Source organism: Oratosquilla oratoria, chromosome 18 (assembly GCF_046742065.1).
Source record: "Oratosquilla oratoria isolate Oo_2021 chromosome 18, ASM4674206v1, whole genome shotgun sequence".
In the NCBI taxonomy this organism is placed as follows: Eukaryota; Metazoa; Arthropoda; class Malacostraca; order Stomatopoda; family Squillidae; genus Oratosquilla; species Oratosquilla oratoria.
This window is the reverse complement of record NC_134794.1, coordinates 55,692,633-55,715,681: the sequence shown is the minus strand read 5'-3', so window position 1 is coordinate 55,715,681 and position 23,049 is coordinate 55,692,633. Positions and strand designations below refer to the sequence as shown.

The window sequence follows — 23,049 nt, the reverse complement described above, 5'->3', positions numbered from 1 at the left end:
TTAATACTCACTTCCAGTCTGCTGCCTGTTTCTCCCATTGTACATCTCATCACCTTACTTTTACCTACATTTATTTTCAACTTTCTTCTTTTGCACACATTCCCATACTATGTCACTAACTTCCTCACTCCCTCCTCTTATCCTGCCACAAGCACAGTGTCATCAGCAAACAACACTTGGTTTATCTCCCACTTTTCCCCATTTTCTTTAACCATTTCCAATCCCTAACCCATTACCTTGTGTTTACCTCTCATACCACCTCATCCATGTATAAATTGAACAGCCAAGACAATATAACACATCTCTGGCAAAGTTCCACCTTTACCTCAAACGACTCACTCTCTCCATTTCTGATTCTAACGCAAGCTCTACTACTCTTGTAAAAACTCTTGACTGTTTTTAACAGCTTTCCACCTATCCCATATATCTGCAATACCTCCCACAGTGCCTACCTGTCTACCCTGTCATAATCCTTTTCCAAATCCATAAAGACCCAAAAAATATCCTTACCTTTTCCTAACGCTTTCTCTCATGTCTGTCTTACCACAAAAATCTGAATCATGCAATCCCTACCTGTCCTGAATCCACACTATTCCTCACCAATTACTCCCTCTGTTCCTCTCCTAATCCTCTCAGTCAAAACACTCCCATAAGCCTTCCCAACTATACTTAAACTAATCCCTCTGAAACAGTGGCGGATCCAGGATAAGAATTTGGGGGGGGGCTGACCTGAATTCCTTCCTCTGAGTAGTCTGATGTATCAGAAGTCTGGAGTATACTTAATAAGGTTTTTCAGATTTTTCTGTATTTTAGACATATATAATAGAATAAATATTCGTTTTATATTGTTACACGCTTGTGCTAGTCAGTGATAAGGCACTGGCACGCGTATACTCTCGCATAGACAGAAATTATTGTAGGATCCGTGTGTAGTGTTAGTGCACATGGACTCATGGAAGTAATAAAAAATAGAAGTAGCTTCAAAAACAGAAATACAAACAAAAACGTGTATGAACTTCTGAACCTGTTAATAAAAGTATTTAAATTACATTAATAACACATAGCATTGTTCATGGGATCTCACACGAACATCAGCCTCCTGTTTTTTTTTTTTGGAGGGGGCAAATACACTGATTACACTGTCTATTTCTGTCAGAATCTTTCACCAGTTGTGTCGATTCTTGACTGTCCATTCTGGTCATTCTCCCTTCCTCCACTCTTCGCGCTTCGGAGTTTGAGTTTCGAAGTTTCGGAGGTTTGAAGCTTCAGAGTTTCCAAGTCTTGGTATTTGATGCTTCAGAGTTTCGAACTTCGATTACGCAAATTGGTGATACTCTTGCAAACCACTTAGTTTCTTCAAACTGTAATTGATGTATTAGTTAATGAGCTGTTTATGTATATGTATAATTCAGCCAAATTTTACGAGTCACAAGTGATCTGTGACACTCGCCCACGCAATGTCTAACCAATTACTCCAGTAATAATTACATAGAGACACTGATATGTAATTGAATTGAAATCTAACTGCACAACTATAATATTCTATAAAAGTACAATTACTACACTTTTACGTCTTTCTCGAGCAGTCGGGACATCAGGTCAGCTCCAACATTTGAACTTCCTTTGATGTACCGGATGACCACGTTGAACTGCTGGAGGTACAATGCCCACCTCATGATTCGGGCGTTGGCGTTCTTGGAGGTCTTAAGGGTCGAAAGAGGCAAGTGATCAGTCTCTAAAATAAATTTATCTCCATAGAGGAAATAATAATACTTTTTGATGCCCTCTACAACTGCAAGCAACTCCTTTTCCACCGCACTATAGTTCAACTCCGCTGGCTTCAGCTTCCTACTATGATAACTAACAGGAAAAATATCCCCATCCCTTTCTTGCATCAGGATAGCTCCAATGCCTTCTTGGGACGCATCGGTCCGGAGGATGAAAGGCTGGTTGAAGCCCGGTAGTTGAAGTATCGGCTCCTTGCAGAGGAGGTTCTTAAGCGTCGTAAACGCTTCCTCCTGTTCAGGCCTCCATGTCAACTTATTAGGAGCATTCTTGTTGAGAAGCTCTGTGAGTGGCAAGGTGAGGACAGCAAAATTCGGAATGAACCTGCGGTAGTAGCCCACAAGTCCCAAGAACGATCGGACCTGTTTCTTCGTGGTCGGCCGAGATGTATTCTTGATCTTCATTATCTTGCTATCCTGGCATCCACATTGTCCTTCACCTAAGGTATGTCCCAGGAACTGTACTTCCTGTTGGAAAAGTTCGCATTTAGATGGCTTGACTGTCATATTCACTGAACTAAGTCTCTTAAGTACCTTCTCCAGGATCTCCAGATGTTCCTCGAAGGTAGAAGAGTGGATGAGTATATCGTCCACAATTGCTTCCACTCCATGGATGCCGCGCAGAACTTGACGCATGGCACGGTTAAAAACTGCTGGGGAGTTGGTAAGTCCAAAAGGTAGTACTTTGAACTGGTAAAGTCCGTTGGGTATTGCGACTGCCGTGACCTGTTTGCTTCTCTCCTCCAGCGGAATCTGGAAGAATCCTTTCGCCAAATCCATCTTGGAAAAGATTTTGGAGTTGGCGGCCTTTGCAAATATTTCCTGCTGATTGCTCATTGACTCTGCATCCACCTGGGTTACTGCATTTACTCCGCGGTAATCTCCACAGATTCGTACACCTCCATACTTCTTGCGTACAACGCCTATAGGACTGCAGTAGGGAGATGATGACTTCTCTATGATGCCTGCAGCTTCCATGTTGTCTATCTCCTTCTTGACCGCATCCACCAGACGAATGGGTATCGGGTATGGCTTCAATCTGACGGGTACGCTGCTTGTCAGCTGTATTTCGTGGCAATCCACCTTGGCGACTCCAGGCTTATCGGAGAACACTGCTGAATGTCGCTGGAGAATAGAATTTATACGTCTCTTCTGCTCTGGACCAAGCCTCGGAGGTACTTGCACATCCTCCACCGTTTCGCCTTGAATAGCTTCACGGATAAGGGGTGCGCAATCTGTCAATTCCTCAACCTCTGGTATAACCACGGCAGCAGAGACCATCTGCGACTGCTTAAACTGGCCTTCGACAATCTGCAGACACTCGTACTGTTCAGGTGATAGCACACGATCTCCCCTATTCAGCAAACATTCTTGACCAACTGCCGAACATGTAACTTGAGGTGTGTAATATTTCTTCAGCATGTTAATGTGGAACCTCTTTTGGTCTGGTATCACTTGCACTGAGGTATTTGGCTATTTCAAAAGGTCCTTGCCACTGCATCAGCAACTTGTTGTGTGCGGTGGGTAGAAGGAGGAGGCACTGTTCTCCTTCCTCGAGGATCCTCAGCTTTGTTTTCTTGTCGTAGTATGACTTCTGGACTTCCTTAGCTTTCAGTAGCTCTTGCTTTGCTGCTTCACAGGTCTCCCGTAGTCATTCGGCCAAGTTCTGCACATATGTGTAAGTTGTCTTCACTGTGGGGTCAGGCTCTTCTTCGTCCCAGAGTTCTCGCAGTACTTGCAGAGGACCACGAACTGACCTGCCGTAGACTAACTCAAATGGTGAGAACTGTGGTGAAGCTTGGGGTACTTCGCGGTTGGCGAATAGTAGAGGGGCGATAAATCGTGGCCATTCCTTAGGTTGCTCTGCTGCCATCCGCTTCAGCATCTTCTTGAGGGTGCCATTGAAACGCTCACAGAGTGGTAAGGGGTAGTCCTGAGCCCTTTTACAGCCAGTAGCCTCAGCAACTCTTCCATCATGACTGAAGTGAACTGGCTCCCCCGGTCGGACAACACTTGCTTAGGAATGCCCACGCGACAAAAGATTTCGAACATTGCTTCGGCGACAGTTATGGTTTCAATATTGCGAAGGGGTACTGCTTCAGACCATCTCGTTGCGAAGCCCACGCAGGTAAGGGTGTATTTGGCTCCGTCAGCTGCCCTTGGAATGATAGGTCCAACGATGTCCACAGCCACTCGCTGGAATGGCTCAGAGATCAGAGTGGTGCAGGCTTCACTCGGCCGCGATCTGTAGTCTTCTGACATACGTCACATGACCTCATCATCCTCACTATCTCTCTGCCTATCCCAGGCCAGAAAAATTGAGACTGAATTCTATCTTGAGTTTTCTGTACTCCCATGTGTCCACCTAGTGCAGCATGATGACCCAGCTTAAACACTGCCAGGCGGTACTTCTCTGGAACAACGAACTGTAGTCTCGAGTCCCCGCTTGGATACACCATACTGCGATAAAGTCTTCCCCTTTTCTTAAGGAATCTGGTTTCCGTTCCCCGAGAAGTTCTGCAATGTCCCTCTAGAACCTTCTTACAAACCATGGCAAGTGTGGGATCGGTCGTTTGCTCGGCAACTACGTCCTCACTATTTGCAAGATCTGAAACAGATGAAAGTATCAAAGGTTTTACCTGGTTGGTTGCTCTGGCGGCTCCTCTGGTAACCGCCGCTGCACAGGTTTGGGTGGTGTCTTCGTGTGAGCCGTAGCTAAGGGGCAGATCACCCGAGTCCCGTTGATAAGACTCACGGTTACATAATTTCCAGTGTAACTGTCAGGCGTTACAAGCCTCTCCTTGACACAACACCCCGTCGATCCGTTGTCCCTTAAGACTTCCGCGGTGACACCATTTACCTTGCCAGGCTGAACCAGGAGCCCTGTACCTCTGAGACTAGAACTCAATGCAGCTGATAAGTACACGTGTTGGGGAGTTGACACGGAACCGGCGGTGACACACTCTTCTTGCGGAATAACCTTTGGGGAAAATTCCTCAGGTGCTCCTCCGTGGTGCACTGCTGCTGCAGCCTGCTGATTCTTCTGACCCTTGTGACCTTTCCAGCCACCTTGAGAGTAGGGCTGGTTCCTCACTTGCTGTGGTTGGCTCTGAGGAGAAAAGGATTGAGTAAATCTTTGTGGTTTAGACTGCTGTGGAGATGACTGTGGTAACTTATTGTGGTGTTGGGCTTGCGTGTTAGACCATTGTTGTGTCTGAGAATGAACAGGTGGAGGCAACTTCTTGTGAAGTTGCTTCCTTGTGTGGTACCCATAAGCTGCGAAGTGTGCGTCGGCTAGGTCAGTCATTTGCTGGAGGTCCTTGACTTTCTGCGTCTTGAATTTAGCCACCAGCTCCGTGGGACACGACTTTTCCAGCTGGGTGCGCAGCATCAAGTCGCGCAGACCCTCGACAGTCTGCGGAGTCTCGTCCTTTTCCATCCAATGGTCCAAGTAACTCTTCAATCTAGCGCAGAACTGGGCTACCGTCTCCTTATCCTGCAACATAGCTCGCTGATATTGGTCACGCGCATCCTCCAATGTCTTACCATAAGCTAGAAGTAATGCTTTCTTCATACCTTCATAATCTCGCATTGAGGAGTCAAGACGGTGGATGATGTCGAGAGGTTTCCCGTCGAAGAGGTTCATAAACTCGACCTTCTTAACATCTTCGCTCAATTTGTACGTAGTCGCCACCACCTGGAACCTGTCAATAAAAGGCTCAATCGCTTGACCTACCTCATACTTTGGAATGTTGAGCCGGTGTGTAGAGAACTGGGTGTGAGCAACAGGGTTGACACCTGGCAAGCTGGTACCATCGGTCTGAGGTTGGGAAAGTTTGAACTGTAGTATCTCCTTCTCATGCAGCCGTTTCTCCTTTTCATGTTCCAACTTTAGTTTCTCGAACTCTCGTTCCTGCGCTCTGTTGTCCCGAAGTTGCTGTTGCCGTTTTCGGACGTACTCCCGGATTTCCTCAGTATCCTTATACCCCAGGGTTTCCGCCTCACTCGTCAATTCCTGCACGGACATGGCTCTCACACTTCTGTAATCAACTTCAATGTTACAATAAAAGTTTTACTGCCAGAGTGTGAATAACGCACAAGAAGGCCCCACGATGGGCGCCATTTATGTCAGAATCTTTCACCAGTTGTGTCGATTCTTGACTGTCCATTCTGGTCATTCTCCCTTCCTCCACTCTTCGCGCTTCGGAGTTTGAGTTTCGAAGTTTCGGAGGTTTGAAGCTTCAGTTTCCAAGTCTTGGTATTTGATGCTTCAGAGTTTCGAACTTCGATTACGCAAATTGGTGATACTCTCGCAAACCACTTAGTTTCTTCAAACTGTAATTGATGTATTAGTTAATGAGCTGTTTATGTATATGTATAATTCAGCCAAATTTTTACGAGTCACAAGTGATCTGTGACAATTTCAATATTGATTTCATTGTAAACGCCGAGTAGCGCCAGGCCGTTGAGGCTATCTTGACCCATAGTATTCCTTAGGTAGGTCTTCAGTCGCTTCAGGGTTGAAAATGAACGCTCGGCCTCTACGTTCGAGACTGGGAGCGTGATCAAAACTCAGAGGAGCTTGGCCAGGTTCGGATACATTCGGGTCTGGGCGTGGGCAAGGGCATCTCCAATGGATTCGAACTTCATTGTTGTTGAATACTAGCGCTCTGCTTCCACCTTCACGAGGCTCAAGGTCTCGATGTCAGCCTCATAAACCTTTGCCGCTTCCAGTACAGCAGCAACATCTCCGTCAGCGCTGCTGAGCAGATTCTTGATCTTGAAGCCAACAGGAATAGTATCATTCCCGAACCGGGTCTGCAGCTCAGTCAATACATGGTCGAGGAATGGGACCTATACACAGTGGCGGCGCCAGGGGGGGGGGTGCTTGGAAAAGTGGCCAGCCCCCCCATTAGCCCCCCCCCAAACTGAAATGAGCAAATTGAAAATTTAAAACACTCATTGAAATAATTTTATTAAGTGGAATTTTTAATTGCCAGGGCTAAAAATTTGTCAGCCATCAGTGCTAGCCCAACCATTAACCTCCTCCCCTTCTGAAATGAGGATAATATATGTATATTATCATATTACTATTAGCCCCACCAAAAATTTGCTCAGCCCCCCCTTAGCCTCCCCAACTAAAAATTCGTGGCGCCGCCGCTGCATATACAGATCTTCGGTAATACTCCCTCAGCTTCTGGAAGAGTAAATTCGCTCGCTGCGTTTGGCGCTTGCAAACTCGAGGTACAGGAATGGTGTCATGTGATGAACCGATCTCCTGGAGGAGCCCCTCTGCCTTCTTGAAGATGTTCTGGAAGCTGGTCAGTGCACCTTCCCGGGTCTTGTTTAGATGCGTCACCACATCACCAATCCTAGCGTACGCTGAGACTAGATCGACCATAGGGGACTGCAGGGCTCGGCTCGGCTCCACAGTGTGAGCTAGCACAGACTCAGCGACGGCGAGACCAATCAGAAAGCGCGGCTCTCGGATTGCTATTAGTAGTAGTCCCGCCGTCGCGTCCGAGTTGCTCTCGTTCTCCAGAAAGACGGCAATAACTGGCAGGAATTCCATAAACACAATGACCGAGTCGTGTCGCTCAACCCATCTAATAGCGCAGAGGCTGACCAGAAAGTACTAAAATCGATTAAATGAAATCCTTACAATGATTCATGGAAGAACAAATTTGGGGGGGGGCTTCAGCCCCCTCAGCCCCCCCCCCTGGATCCGCGCCTGCTCTGAAACTACTACACTCACACTTATCCCCATTTACCTTGTAAATCAGAACTATACAGGCACTCCTCCAGTCCTCTGGTGCTCTACCCTCTCTTAAACAAACATTAAATAACCTCACCAGGCAGTCCACCATCACTGTACCTCCCTTTTTTTAGACATTCTGCATGACACCCATCCAACCCAGGTGTCTTACCTGCTTTTATCATCTTAATAACTGCCTTCACTTCATTTTTCCTTATTTCTCCTCCATTTTCTTCACTCATCACTTTCATTTTCTTAGCACTTCCCACTGCAACTACCTTTTCCTCCCTATCCACCTTCACATTTAACAACTTCAAAATACTCTGCCCATCTTCCTCCTACTGCCATCTCTTTCATTATCATCTCTTGATCCGCACCTTTTACATTTTCTTCTCCACATGATTCACCTCCCCTTCCTCTCTTAATTTCCTTCCAAAACATCTTTTTATTACTTTCAAAATTTTCTATCATACTCTTCCTCCCCATTTTACACCTGCTCTCCTCTCTGCCTCCTTTATCTTGTGCTTTATTTCTCATCTCTTTTCTTTGTACCTTTCATATGATTCTCTTGTCCTATTTTGTAACCAATCTGTGAATGATCACTTTTCTTCTACAACCTTCTTTGCTTCATTGTCGCACCATTCACTACCCTTCCTTCTATTTCCTCCCATCTTCCTTGTTCCACATACCATCTTTGCACACCTTATTACTCCCTCCTTGAACCATCCCTATTCCACATCCATTCCTAGTTCTACTCTATCCTTCACTCCCTCCCACTTCTCTCTCAGCTTCTTTTACTCCTCCTTTTCTTTGACATTTAAGCAGTTTATTTTAAGCACCTCCCTAACTTCTGTCCTTTTCCTCTTTCTCCATCTATCCTCCATGCTCAACTTACCTTCCACCAAAAAGTGATCTGATATTCCCCCACTCTCTCTCCTTAGAACATGTACATCCTTAACTCTTCCTACTATTCCCCTGGTTACCACTTTATAATCCATTAATGCCCTATCTATCACCCTTCCATCCACTACCCTCTTCCATGTGTACTTATGCTTGACTTTCTTCCTAAACACTATATTTGCTGTCATCAGCTCTCTTTCTAGACACATCTCCACCATCAACTCTCTCCACTACAAATTTTTCATGGAATTCCAAACCTCCCAACCTTCCCACAAGGAAAAGTAGAACATGCTGACTGGAAGTGGTTTGGTGACATTATTGGGATGGATGGGAGTTAATAGTTGTGGAATAAGGATGAACCAGTGCTGCTGGGAGTATATACACAATAAATCCTCCATAAATTCAACTGCATCGAGTACAACTATAGTTCAACTTACTGGTTTTCCTGACTTCTGCTTCTATAGGAACTTTTCCACCCACTGTAATTTTGGAGATTCCTCTTCATTGTCTAAACTTCACCCTAATAAATATGTAGAACAATTTAGGCACACTTGTATTATCAGTAATACTATTTTCAGGCTATCTGGGGGGAAGAAACCTTTGGTATTATAAATAGACCCTTCTCAAACTTGCTTACAAAGATTAATGCTTGTATTTACAGAAAATTACTTCTCCGTCCAGTGCAAGATGTTGAGACTCTACAAGAAAGACACAGGGCTTTAGAATGGTGTCTAGAACCAGCAAACCAAGATATAGTGAAGCAATTACAATTATGTATGAGGCATATTCACAATGTCCCAGTAAGTTTTGTATTCATACATTTGGTGTGAAAATTTTGGATGCAGAAGAAACATTGGTACATTTTTTTTTTTATTTATAGGGGATATGGCCAGGTCAAAGCATAACCTCTATCCAACACCCATGCCACATCCATCCAAAAACCCATTCCATTCAATACCCTTCCCATCTGGGCTGATTTTGTATTAAGCTTCCTTCCTGTCAAGGGAGGGTAATTCCATTGAGGAAATTTATCAGTGTGGTGCTAGGGACAAACTAGATAAAGATAGGTTTCAAGATGGATGGAGCTCTTCCATGAGGGTAAGTGAAATTACAATTAAGTCAAAACAGTTGAGAGGCTTACTTTTGTCCCATGAGTCAAGATTACATTATCAAGAGCAAAAGCTTGAACAAGAAAAAGAAACAACTCTGGCTTAGAAAGCAGATATTGCTAAACTAAAAATGGAAAATGAAACATTGACAAATGAGAAAAAGTTTTCTCATTACTATTGGTTCATTTCCTACCCTAGAATTAAGGTCTCCCAATACCACTACATTGACATTTCTCCTTAATCCCTCTATGCACTCATTTAAATCCATCCAAAAAGACTACCTTTCCTCTACACTCTTCTCACTACCAGGCCCATATGCACTTACAAAAACCCACATCTCCTTTCCCAGTTTCACCTTCATCCACATTAACCTTGAAGAAACCTCCTTCCATTCCACCACATGTTTACCTATCTCGTCACTCCTGAGAACCTCCCAATTACACTCCCAAACTCACACTCGCCCCTCCCTTTCAACTTAGTTTCACTCAATGCCAACACATCCATCTTTCTTCTCACAAACATACTGCCTATTTCCTCCTCTTTACTCTTATCTGTACCACATCCACAAACATTAAAAGACCCAAACCTAAGGGTACTGGTTGGAAAACTCCTAGACCCTCTTATGCCCTTACTTTTTTTTAGGAATGTCCTCTTTGGGGCTACAGGGAGAAGGATGCCTAGTCCTAATCCCCATCCCATTTTTTGTTGCCTTTTATGACTAAAGTGAGAAGCTTGGTGGCAGTATTCTTTTCCCCCACCACAGGGTTAAGCAAAAAAAGGAAATGAATATTCAGAGAAATGGTACCGGACAGTAACAAGGTGTGGGGAGACAGCATAATGGAGGGACAGTTGCAGTATATTAAAATATGATCATTTCTCTATGAACAGAGGTTTCCTCTATCACAGACAATATGATGTGTGGCTCTGGTCCGTAGGGGTGCCCCATATAGACCCTAAAGTATCAGTTGCATGCTACTTTACCACAATAACATGCAGCCAATACCCCAGATGTAGAAAATATAAAATAAATTATAAAACATTAAAAAAATCATATATAGTGCCTGAATATGCAGTACAAATGCATACTGTAAAAATACAGCAGGCAGAAAAATTGTGAGAACCAGACATAGTAGAGATAATGCCTGGGTGATATAGGGAACAGCCACAAAAGTAACACCAGCCATGGTGGTCAGCACTGCTCTTAAAGGTGACAGGACTGGGGTTTGTATATGTGTCTGACACACTTCCAGTGGCAGGAATTTAAACAAGCACTTATGAGCAATTTTAATTCCCAGGTATGGGGATGGTTTCATGGAATAGAGTTGAAGGTATTGAGATTGATATAGATACTCATAATACCCAAAATATTAAGTACATACCAGTTACCTCCCATCTGTCCTCAATATAGATTAAAAGGTCTTCTGTTACCCTATTTTTCCATTGTAATCAATTGATGGTTACTCATAATACTAAGACTAGATGTTCTCTTGACAGCATGTGATAGGCCAGCTACAGCGTGTCCAGATGTCAGTCAGGGACTGGAAAACACTCCACACGGTAAGGGTAGGCATATTATTTTTGGGAAGAGCTACACAAAGAAAGAATGTCTCCATGCATACCAAAAGATCTTTTCCTCCATATAAAGGAGTTGACCTATTTATTGTATATAGGTAACTATACAAGTTGGGACCAAATACAAAATAACAATCTCATCAGCTCTACAGGAAATTCTAATTACACTCAATAAACAGTTCATAAGAACTACACTCAACTATAAAGTTGGTTAACCATTTCTTGTTATTATGAATATGTCCCTATGATATTTTTGGATAGTATGTTTCTGGGGACCTTGTTGAAAGCAGTATCTATGTCTATAGCAACCATAACTTTTTTTCTGGTGGGGCCTTTTTAGTAAACTTGTCCAGCATTTGTTGTGTAATCTTTGTGAGTACGGTAATATGCTGATAGAGTGGCCCCCCTTGAAACCATTTTGGTTGGAGGAAGTAGGTGTTTCTTATTTGACCCTTGCTGTTATCAGCCATTTCATTAGTTTAGGTATTGTGGATAGTAGTCTGTCCCAGGGTTTTCTGGTGGTTTGGATTATGTGATCACTTTTCCAAAAGTTTGGGGTGTTGCGTAACCAGAAATAGTTGAAAATGTCAGTTAAGGCTATTATAGTAGGAAGAAAATGCAAATTAACACAAAACAACCAAATCTCATGTATAAAAAGGCTATACAGTGGACCACAGGGTTCAGTATTTTAACATTACTTTTCAACCATTTCATGAATGAGCTCCAAATTCCAAAACCAAAAATAAACTCCAATGTTCTCTCATATGGAGATTACTTGATAATTATAACCCAGCACAATAAATACAAAGTAGCAGCAGAGAATGCCCAATCCTACATAGAGGAGGACCAGGCATTGATCCAGATGCCCAGGTATTGATAGGTGGGCACCCAGAGGAGGGTGTTGCCCTGAAGTATGAGATGGGGGTTGGGGGGAGGCATTGCTTCCTGTCCTCAAACTCAATGCTCTGGTCTTGGCCGTCGAGATCTTCAGTCCCAGCCTCTCACATTCCTAGGAGAGGCAATTGAAGGCCCTCTGCCTTGAGAAGGAGGCAGCCGCCCCTAATGGTCCCCAATGCGAAATCATCAGCATAACAGAAGAATCGAGCATCCTTCCCGAAATCAAGAAGAGCCAGGTTCTCTGTGAGCATATTGAAGTAGGTAGGACTGAGAACATCCCCCTATGGGGTCCCATTTTTCATACTGTGGTATGAGGATAGGTGTCCCTGAATGCACTCTCTCACTACTCTGTCCCTGAAGTAGTCTGTAATCCAGGTCATAAATGGCAGAAGCCCTTGCTAGCTTGAATGTTTTTTCCAGATCCTACGTGTTACGAACATTTTTGTAGTATTAGCAAATCTATAATAATGTTTATGCGTCATATGTGTACTGATTGGTATTACTCATGACTGTCTCTGGTCCCCTAACCCCTACATATATTGTCTGTGTAACTTAGTGTAGAAAATCAGTCTGTTGAGGACCACAATGGAAATAAGTTTACATGCTTTTTTGTGTTATCCTCAGCATTTGTAATTGTTATTTCAAACTATGTGTTCTTTTCATTATCTGCACTTCATGTATATTGATTCAATGCCAAATAATGGCGATCTCTCTGTGTCAGCTTTTAACTTTTTCACCTCAATGAAAGGAAGGCTGACTATGACCTGGCACTGTTGTGACCCATGGTCATTAAGGCCATAAGATCCATCCCCCCACCCCTACCCAAGCACAAGTTTGTACTACACAGCATGCTCTGTGAACCCCCTCACGGGAAGATGTGGCATGGCTTTTACAACCGCCAATGGGGTGACTGTGCTATGGAAAGTGAATGACAGAAGATCTACTCTTCAGATGGAGCTTGGTGCCACCTCCAAGGCCCTGGCCCATGCCTTCTCTGCTGGGCAGGGGGTAGTCATGATACACACAGACTTAAGGGGTACTGTTGACATCATTTGGCCTGCGGAGACAATGGCTAACTTCTATTTAACGACATCACTCCAGAACTTGCTTCATCTGTTGGGCCAGCATAAGAGGGCTGCAACATATCACTGGATCCTCAGTCACATCAGGATTCCAGGGAACACTATTGCAGATGATGCTACCAAGGCAGCGACGAGGTTCAGCATATTCATGCTGCCCCTGACACCCATGATCACGCGGATCAAGGTTGTTACCATCAGGAAGGCCAGATTAATAGTCGGGGCCTACCACAGCAGCAAACTTCATACTTCAGAATCAGTGATGTGGTACTACCTTGTCACTTGGTACGAGGTAGTCCACCTGCTTCTAGGTAGAAGGGCGGAATCTACTGTCCACAGGATCTGCCTAGGATATTGTTGTTGGTGGTAAGTGCTACGTGTGGGAAGAGACAATCATGAATGCTGCAAACTCTATGGGGCCAAGGCGCAACAGCCCCTCCACCACTACCTGCTAGAGTGTAGAACCATGGCCATCGTTTGTCTAGGACTCAACCTGGTATTCACTGTGGCAGTTGTGATGCTGTACCTCACTGTCTCTCCTTCTGCGGCAACTCTCAACTTCTTGGGGGCACATCCTCCCCTCTGGCACCACCTGTGGTTGAAGGGTATCCCCCCCTCCCTTGAGATCAGGGTGCCACCGCTAATAACAGTGGGATGGCATAGACAACAAAGCGTGTCTATGAACTGTTCCGGACTACCTGCAAGGTTAAGAACCGAGTGGTTGCCAGCCCCGCAAACCAAGAAAAAAAACAAAAAACAAAAAAAAAATCACTGGTATTCAGAAGATTTAAGGTAATTGTAAATACATGAATACACAAATAAAATTGATTAATCAATATTAGAAAAAAAAACAATAAAGATAATAAATAGAAAGCAAAAGTGTGAAAAAGTCGAACTTTGATAACATTGCAAAGAATATATTAATCAGAAATTTGTATTTGATGGCTAAAATTGAAAGTATATCAATAAAAGTAATCACTTGGAATTATGCACTGGTTAGTAGTCTCATTTCACCAATCATTTTCTTTTCTAAAATTAGAACACTAATGTACATTGTTTTTTAGGTGTTTCCTGCTTGATACCAACACTCTAATGTAAAGCACTTTCTATTGAAGACAACAGAAAGCAGTAGAAAAATTTATTTGAATTTAATTTCCACTCTAGGCTTTGTATATATTGATTTACTTAATTTTTTCCTACAATCCAGGCTTTATACAATGGAATTTCTATTGGAGAACTATGCCAGAAACAGTATCAGGATGTTGGGCTTCTACAGATGGTGAGGACTTATTTCATTAATGTTTGGTAGAAAGTATGAATAACCCCTTTGTTCCTATGGCTACTTCTCAAGCAAATAAAGATATATGGTTCTAGGCAGAATGGCATTATAATGGTTACCACCGTGCTAAGATGAAAGGGGAAAAATGGGTGTGGGGTGAGTAGAGGGTGAGTGCATGCATTGGCTGGCCACCTCCCTTATAAGGGGGAAGAAACCTTTTGGTATATAGGTAGATAGATGTAGAATATCTCGTTCAGTGAAAGGCCACCTTCATGTTCTTCAGCAGTCCATGTCTCCCCAACAATCTTACTTATATAGGTTTGTCAGGTGAAAGATTGTCCCTTATCGACAATGTTAAACAGTATAGACATGATGAAGCTTAGGGTGGTTTCCACAAAAGGAAGAAAAAGAAGATTACAAAGGAAGAGCATGCCGACAGGTGGCCTTTTGATCCATAACTATGTTGGATGCGGAAAAAAATAAAAGACAAATAGATGAACAAGTAGATAAAAGAATAAAATAAATAATGATGAATAAACAGACAAAAATAATGGTAACTTATAATAATAAATAAATGAATAAACAAAGTCAATATGATTACAACTAAATAAAAAATTGCAGGCATTGCAGCATATTTCTTGTGTGTTTATCTAGATAAACCTTAAAACTTTGAAGTGTACTACATTACACAGCCTCTGGAGGAAGTTTATCCCACTCATTCACTGTAGATTGGTGAAGTTGTTTCTGCCTACTTCCAAAATGAATATACTTCCTGACAGTTTGAGACCATTCACATTCATTGTAAATTTTTTTATCACATTTGATGTTGTCAATTACCTTTAGAATATTAAAAGGCTGTATCAAGTTACCCCCTGAATCTACTCTTTTTTAGGGAGAAGAGATTCATGTGTTTTTGTAGATTTTCACATTATTTGTTTCTGATACGTACAATGGGGAGCCCTTCCATCCCCTAACTACAAGGTATGGTGTGGAATTGTTACTTTATCAACATTGAACACAGCAAGACCACAAACATCCCAAGCTACTACAATCCTACGATGACGCAAAACTTCAGCTGGTTAGATTAGCTGTCTGAATCCTGGGTTATACTCATAGATTTCAATTGATGTGATGCCCTTTGGGATGACAATTTTCCTCACTTGTCAATAGGCCTAGCTGAGTAGCTGGACCTAGCAGACCCAGTACTCTTAATTGACGGTAGTCACACAAGGATCCCCTGGCTGGAGCAATAGACTGGTTCCCTCTGGATGACCCCCTATCCTCATTTCACCTCCCTATGGGTGTAACCATCCACTTGGCACCCACTATCTACCCACCTCCTGCACAAGAACACTTAAATCTGGATAGAGTGGATTGGAAGAAATACATAACCATTCACTCTGATGCAAATTACTCTAGACCTGAGTAAAAGTACAGAGGAATTACATGAAGAGTTCACCAACTTCATACTCACAACGGCTCATCACACCATACCCATTAAAAGACAACAAGAAAAACAGACAGGGACATTCCATGGTGGACCTCGGCCTGCAAAGATGATGTCCAATAGAAATGCCAGACTTACCATTGCTTCATCAGGGAAGGGTCTGAAGCCAGCCATGAGGCCATATGGTATGGGCAAAAGCATAATGTAGCTCCCCCAATACCATTACATTTACATTCTTCCTGAAACTCTAAACACTCATTCAAATCTATTGAACCTCCCTTTCCTCTTGACTTTTCTCCTTATCAGGTCAATATGCACTCACAAAAACCCACATCTCCCTTCCCAGTTCCACCTTCACCCACATTAATTTTAAAAACACTTTCCTCCACTCCACCATGGACTTTCCTATCTCATCACCTACCAGCAGAGATACTCCTTCCTCCCTTACCCCCTCATCACTCCCAACACTCTCTCCACCACACTCCCAAACTCAAAACCACCCCTCCCTTTCAACTTAGTTTCACATAATTCTAATACATCCTTCATCTTTCTCACAAACATATTGCTAATCTCTTTCTTTTTATTCCCATCTGTCCTACAACCACACATATTTAATGACTCGGATTTTAAGGTTCTGGTTGGAGTTTTCCTAGACCCTTTTGTGCCTTAACTCTTTGTAGGATGAACATACAGACAGCAGGATCCTTAGTCCCATTACTCTGTCCCACTTTGTCGCCTTTTATAACTCGCATGGGAATCACAGTGGCAGAATTCTTTCATCCCTCTACCACGGGGGATAAAAGAAGTTAGTCAAGAAGTGGTAAGTGACCTTTATGAATATCAATGCACAGAAGTTTCACTGTCCATAGATTAATCTCCAAGTGCGCAGTGGCTTGTTATAATCTTGTTAAAAGTGTGCCAAAATGAGTGGTGAGCAAAATAACAAGGTTGAATATTACTGTTATATTGTAAGTTTAATTTGTAGGATATAACACTGTTGGTGATGAAATACTCATCATTAGAATATATTGGAAAATGTTTTACTGAATGTTATTATATTTTTTTGTCATAAAAGAAAGGGTTGATTTATGATTTATCATAATATGTTTTCTCATAGGTTGGTGAATCTTTGACAGAGGGTCTTTATCATGCCATCTTCCTGATACAGAAAATTTTTGATGAGCAGGAATCAGAAAGGGCTGATCGTTTTGTTGTTAAGCCAGGCATTGACCAGACCTTGGATGAAAGTAAGTCATTGACCAGTGTGAATTTTGGTAAATATTAAGATGGTAATTGTATTTGTATCTTTGAACCATAAAAGTGACATCTTAAACATGTGCATTCAAGACTGCTGGTTGACTAGGAGATAAAAAACAACGAGACTCCCTTCATTGGTAGCAGTAGGTCTTGGTTTTTATACAGATCTGGAAGGTTGTGTATGTCAAACCTTTTAAGCTCTTAACTCGAGAGTGATTGATGTGCTGCAAGAGAGTGACAGGTGGTGGACTGTGTGTACTTCAGCTTAGGGAAGGCTTTGATAAAGTACCTTACAGTCAACCTATGTGGAAACTGGAGCATGTTAGAGGACTGAGAAGCAAACTACTAGAATGGATAAAAGAATTTTTTAAGGAAAGTTACATGAGGACAGTAGTAAAGAATAAAATGTCAAGATGGAGAGCAGTAATGAGCAGAGTTCCACAAGGTTCAGTGTTTGCATCAGTGATGGTGGACTGGATGGTGAGGTTATTTAATGTTTGCTGGAGAGAGGGTAGAGTGCCGGAGGACCGGAGGAGTGCCTGTATAGTTCCACTTTACAAGGGAAAAGGGGACAAGTGTGAATGTAGTAGTTTCAGAGGGATTAGCTTGTTAAGTGTAGTTGGGAAGGCTTATGGGAGGATCTTGATTGAGAGGATTAGGAGAGGAACAGAGGGAGTAATTGGTGAGGAACAATGTGGTTTTAGGATGGGTAGAGGTTGTGTAGATCAGATCTTTGTGGTAAGACAAATATGTGAGAAAGCTATAGGAAAGGGGAAGGATGTTTTTTGGGCTTTTATGGATCTGGAAAAGGCTTACGATAGGGTAGACAGATAGGCACTGTGGGAGGTTATGCTTCTAGGAGCTGTCAAGAGTTTTTATGAGAGTAGTAGAGCTTGTGTCAGGATTAGAAATGGAGAGAGTGAGTGGTTCGAGGTAAAGGTGGGACTTCGTCAAGGATGCATTATGTCGCCCTGGCTGTTCAACTTATACATGGATGGGGTAGTGCGAGAGGTAAATGCAAGGGTAGTGGGTCAGGGATTGGAGATGGTTAAAGAAAATGGAGAAAAGTGGGAGGTGAGCCAGCTGTTGTTTGTGGACGAGACTGCGCTTGTGGTAGGATCGGAGGAGGGATTGAGGAAGTTGGTGACAGAGTTTGGGAGAGTGTGTGATAGAAGAAAGCTGAAGATAAATGTAGGTAAAAGTAAGGTGATGAGATGTACAAGGGGTGAAAGTGGCAGTAGACTGAAAGTGAGCATTAAGGGAGAGCGACTGGAGGAAGTGGATAGTTTTAGATACTTGGGTGCAAATGTGGCAGGAAAAGGTGGAGTGAAGGTGGAGGTAGAATGTAGATTGAGAGAAGCGAGTAAATGCCTTGGTGGATTGAAGAGTGTAATGAGGAATAGACATTTGGGAATGGATGCTAAGAGGAGACTGTATGAAGGAGTGATTGTGCCAACAGCACTGTATGGGGCGGAAACATGGAACATAAGAGAGGAAGAGAGAAGGAGCTTGAATGTGTTTGAGATGAGGTGTCTGAGAAGTATGATGGGGGTTACTAGGCTAGATAGTGTGAGAAATGAGGAGGTGAGGAGGAGAACGGGGGTGGAAAGGGAGTTGGGAGATAGGATTGATGAAAGAGTATTAGGATGGTTTGGACACATGGAAAGAATGAGTGAAGAAAGACTAGTAAAAGAGGTGTGGAAGGCAGATGTGGGGGGAGTGAACATGAGGGGATGTCCTAGGATGAGGTGGATGGATGGGGTGAAGGGGGCTTTGGGGAAGAGGGGAATGTCTGTTGAGGAAGGACGGGAGAGGACAGAAGACAGGGGTGAATGGAGAATGGTTGTATATGGATGATGTTGTGACTGCATGAGGTGGAATGGGCGGGGGGATGGGGGGTGAGGTAGTATGTGTGAGCAAAATTTGACGCAGCCCGAAGGGATTTCTCCCCATCTTCTCCTTTTATGCATGGGGGGACGGAGAGGGGGGGTCGCCAATTTAATGAAGCGGCCTTGCTGTGGATGTGCTGTGTCTGGCGACACTGCTTCTGACCCTGGGCAGTGGACAAGGTGCAGGGATGACCCGTCATCCGGGAGGTGCTAAGATAAGAGGGAGGGTGGAGGGGTGTGGAGTGTATTCAGGGATGGAATGGGTGGGAGTGTTTTTATGCCTTTTCCTTTTTGGCTACCTCCCTTGTAAGGGGGAAAAAGCCTTGGTATATGTATGTATATTTCTTGCCCATGTCAGTGTCATGATGGAAGATACTGTTGTGCCAACATGTTTGCAGATGATACAAAAATCATGAGAAGAGTGAAAAATGAGCTAAGATTAAAGGGGAAAAAAATTGGTGTTGGATGGGTGTGGGATGTGCCAAGAGTGACTACTCGCCTTGGTTGGCTGCTTTCTTTATAAAGGGGAAAGTAAGATGTAATGTATGAAGTACTTACATAGATAAAAGTTTATTCTCTTCTTTGCTTATATTAGTTTAATTCAATAGTTTTTGGACTTAAAAAGATGTGAAATAGTTTACACACATTTGCCATAAAGTCTCTAGTTATACAAAATCCTTAAATATTTTAACTGCAGAGGAGGGAAAGAACATTTGCCCACAGTAAAGCACACTGTCATTTCTCTCTTTCTGAAGACAAGCGTCGCTTAAGTGGTCTAAGTGACCTGATGCATGAAGCAGCAAAACGAGAACTGCCTAATTTACCACAAGAAGTAGAGTCATGCTGTATGCTGTACCTTCCACATGTGGGTTACCTTGTAGCCTTCCCACCTTCCTCACAGCCTTTCTGGGATGAGCTGGCATCCAGTGGTTACTGTCTGCCCCACCTTAAGTTCATGTTCCGAACAGCAGATATGATTATATTTAAGAGTCAAGGTTGTGAAGGTAAGTAATGCCAGTTTTTAGTTGGAATATTAGTTATAGATGAGTTTTGGCCTGTAATTCTTGATTGCCTCTATAGTAATTGGGTTTATGAAAATCATTAGAAAAGCAACAACATACATTCATGTACCAAAGGCTTTTTTCCCCCTTACAAAGGAGGTAGCCAAAAAACAAAGCCATAAAAACCACTCCCACCCACTCCATCCCTATCACACCCCACTCCCCTCCACCCTCTATGACTGTGTGGGAGTCAAGACAAAAATCTTCCATCCATTTCAATAACTTTCCTTATACACCACCTATTATTTTGATTTTTCTTAGTAGTTTTTTGTGTGGTACTTTATCAAATGTCATTTGTAAATCTAGGAAAGCACAATCAGCCCATCCATCCCTTGTATTATTTCTATTAGCTTCAAGTAAAAGCAAATCAAGTTAGTGGCACATGATCTTCCGTGTCTGAAGTCAAATTGTTTTTTATTCAGTATATTATTTTCTTTCATATGTTTAATCCATCTACTATTGATAACTTTTTCACATATTTTTCTATTGTGCTTGTAAGGGAGACTGGTCTATAGTTAGTTGGGTTTTCCTTTCCCCCCCCTTTATATGTTGGTACAATATTTGCATTTTTCCAATCTTGTGGTACCTTTCCTTCTTTGAGTGAGTAATCAATTATCTTATATTTTGTGTGTTAGTTCATCTATACATTCTTGAACTAACAGACAAAATATATAAGATAATTGATTACTCAAAGAAGAAAAGGTACCACAAGATGTCAGTGTATGTGTGTGATATCAGTTTTACTATGTTGTATAATGAGAAATATCTAACATCTCTCCTAATATTGCATAAAATTTATTGGTCTTTTTGTTATCATATTTCTGTATTGATTAATTGGTGGGTCACAAGTTCGTTTATGTATTTATTTATCTATTCATTAATTTTGTGTCACTATGTATTTACCTAGTTGTATTTTGCGGGAAGGGGAGCTATCCTCGTGGTGTCCCACCATTGTATCTCGCAGTGTCTAGTTTGCTTTTAAACTCATGAGATAAATTAATGTTGCTTATATTTGTTTCGTGGATGTTGAGGTTTCATGAATAATTATTGGCTATATATTTTTTTGTAAGGTAATCTGCTGTTCCTATCATTACCTATCATTACTCTTGTAATTTGATAATGGAATTTTGTGAGTTTTGTGTTGGCTTCAATGAGTTGACTGAGTTTAAAACAATGTTTGAGTTGGTGGTTTTTGTATGTAAATACTACATTTCATGTATGGGTTTTGATTATTGTTTATGGTATGGAATAATGATTGGCTATCTTTGAGTGGGAAGTTTTGTTATTTTATCTTGATGTGTTTTTCTTTAATTTTGTGTGAGATCTTTCTGTATGTTGGTTGGGTTTGTCACAGTTATATCATTTCAGAGTTGAGTTTGTAAGGTGAGAATATTTTATATGTTTAGGTGAAATGCATGGAAGTTTGTGCAATCTAACTTTGAGTTTAGACTAATGTATATTGGAGATGGTTCTACTATGTTAGCAATTAATGGAATTACTATAGTTTTGAGTTGGATATTATTATAATGTGACTGTTCATGTAACATTATATATATTGATCTTGTGAATGCATGTATTATTCCTGGGTCATCACAATCTGAAAGAAGGTGTATACATACATGCATATACCAAAGGCTTTTTCCCCCTTACATGGGGGGTAGCCAAAAAAGAAAAAGGGCATAGAAACCACTCCCATCCATTCCATCCCCTACATACTCCACTCCCCTCCACCCTCCTCCCTCCCTCTCATCTTGGCACCTCCTGGATGATGGCTCATCCCTGCATCCTGTCCACTTCCCTGGGTCAGAAGCAGTGTCACAAGACATAGCACATCCACAGCAAGGATGTGCTGAAGGTAGAGAAGATTTCTATAGATGGAATAGTTTTGGTAAGTAAGGGATCGTTAATACCATTTTAATCTTTTGAAATGCATGATGTCTTGCATCTCGTGCATGGAATATTCAGTGAAAATGCATGGTTTCTGCTTTATGGGTTATGGGTCAATCTGGTGGCTGTTGCTGGTTACCTGGGAGCCATGGGTTTTCTGCTATAGAGATCTGGTGCAACATGTTGATTGAAAGCCTCACCCCACTTACTATTATTATTATTTTATTTTATTTATTTATTTATTTATTTATTTTTTCTCAGAGATGGACCAGACGGTGGGTGATATCCACATTGATATTGCTAACCATGAGACACGGATCATGATGCGCCTGATTGAAGCTCTTGCCAACTACTGCTGTCAGGACTTAACTGCCCTTGTTGACCGGATCCTCCTGCTTGACTGGTGGGTGGTAGAGATGGTGATGGTGATGGAGAAGGCAGTGGTGAGGAAGGGTGCCAGCTGCTTGATAAACCTGTACTAGGAGCAGATATCATTTAGGGATGGTTTGGTAGGCATGTCAAAGTTCCTGATGGCCGGCAACCTTTCTTCTGTAGGCTTGAAAGTGTCCCAGCCTACATGAAAACCCACAAAGTCCACTTGCCTCCTGCAAAGCTTGAATATTTCTGTCTTGGGCATCACTTCTTGTCTGGCACATATCTCCCAAAAATCGTACATGTGACAGAATATGTCCTTCATGCTGGCATCGAACAGTAGTGTCGTACGCACACTTAAATATTCTCGGGATCCCTGTGATATCATCATCAAACCCTCTGATATAGGCATCTGGAGCAGCACAGTGGCCTATGGGGGTTCAACAATACCTATACCTGCCCCAAAGCTTGTAAGCCTCCTGCTGACTTCATACAATTTCACCTGGTGGAAAACCCAGGAGTCTGGTTGGGTACCTGTGGATGACGTCCAGCCATGGTGAGAAGCGTAGGGCCTCCACTCGCTGCACCATGTATATGATGTGAATGATACATGGAAGTAAGCTTGCAAATTTACCGGGGCCTGGGGGTTAACTGCCCGAAGTTGGTTACCACCTGCACGAGGTCGGCTTGGCTGGCCCAACATATCATATGCCTGTGTGAGGTCAGTTTGGCTGGCCCAACATAGCATACAGTTAACTTCT

General features: G+C 42.6%; 2 protein-coding genes across 2 annotated transcripts in view; both read left to right on the top strand.

The window, feature by feature from the left end:
- Positions 1–15,471, top strand: part of LOC143034876 (mutS protein homolog 5-like) — a 43,424-nt gene extending 27,953 nt beyond the window's left edge. Inside the window, exons 11-14 of the mRNA XM_076201220.1 lie at positions 9,101–9,239; positions 11,043–11,105; positions 14,304–14,375; positions 15,397–15,471. Of these exons, the coding sequence (XP_076057335.1) occupies positions 9,101–9,239; positions 11,043–11,105; positions 14,304–14,375; positions 15,397–15,471 (349 nt within the window). The remainder of the gene's footprint in view (positions 1–9,100; positions 9,240–11,042; positions 11,106–14,303; positions 14,376–15,396) is intronic.
- Positions 15,472–16,745: 1,274 nt separating this feature from the next.
- LOC143034875 (mutS protein homolog 5-like) overlaps positions 16,746–23,049 on the top strand; it is a 35,365-nt gene continuing 29,061 nt past the window's right edge. The window contains exons 1-4 of the mRNA XM_076201219.1: positions 16,746–16,790; positions 16,940–17,069; positions 19,724–19,972; positions 22,178–22,319. Of these exons, the coding sequence (XP_076057334.1) occupies positions 16,746–16,790; positions 16,940–17,069; positions 19,724–19,972; positions 22,178–22,319 (566 nt within the window). The remainder of the gene's footprint in view (positions 16,791–16,939; positions 17,070–19,723; positions 19,973–22,177; positions 22,320–23,049) is intronic.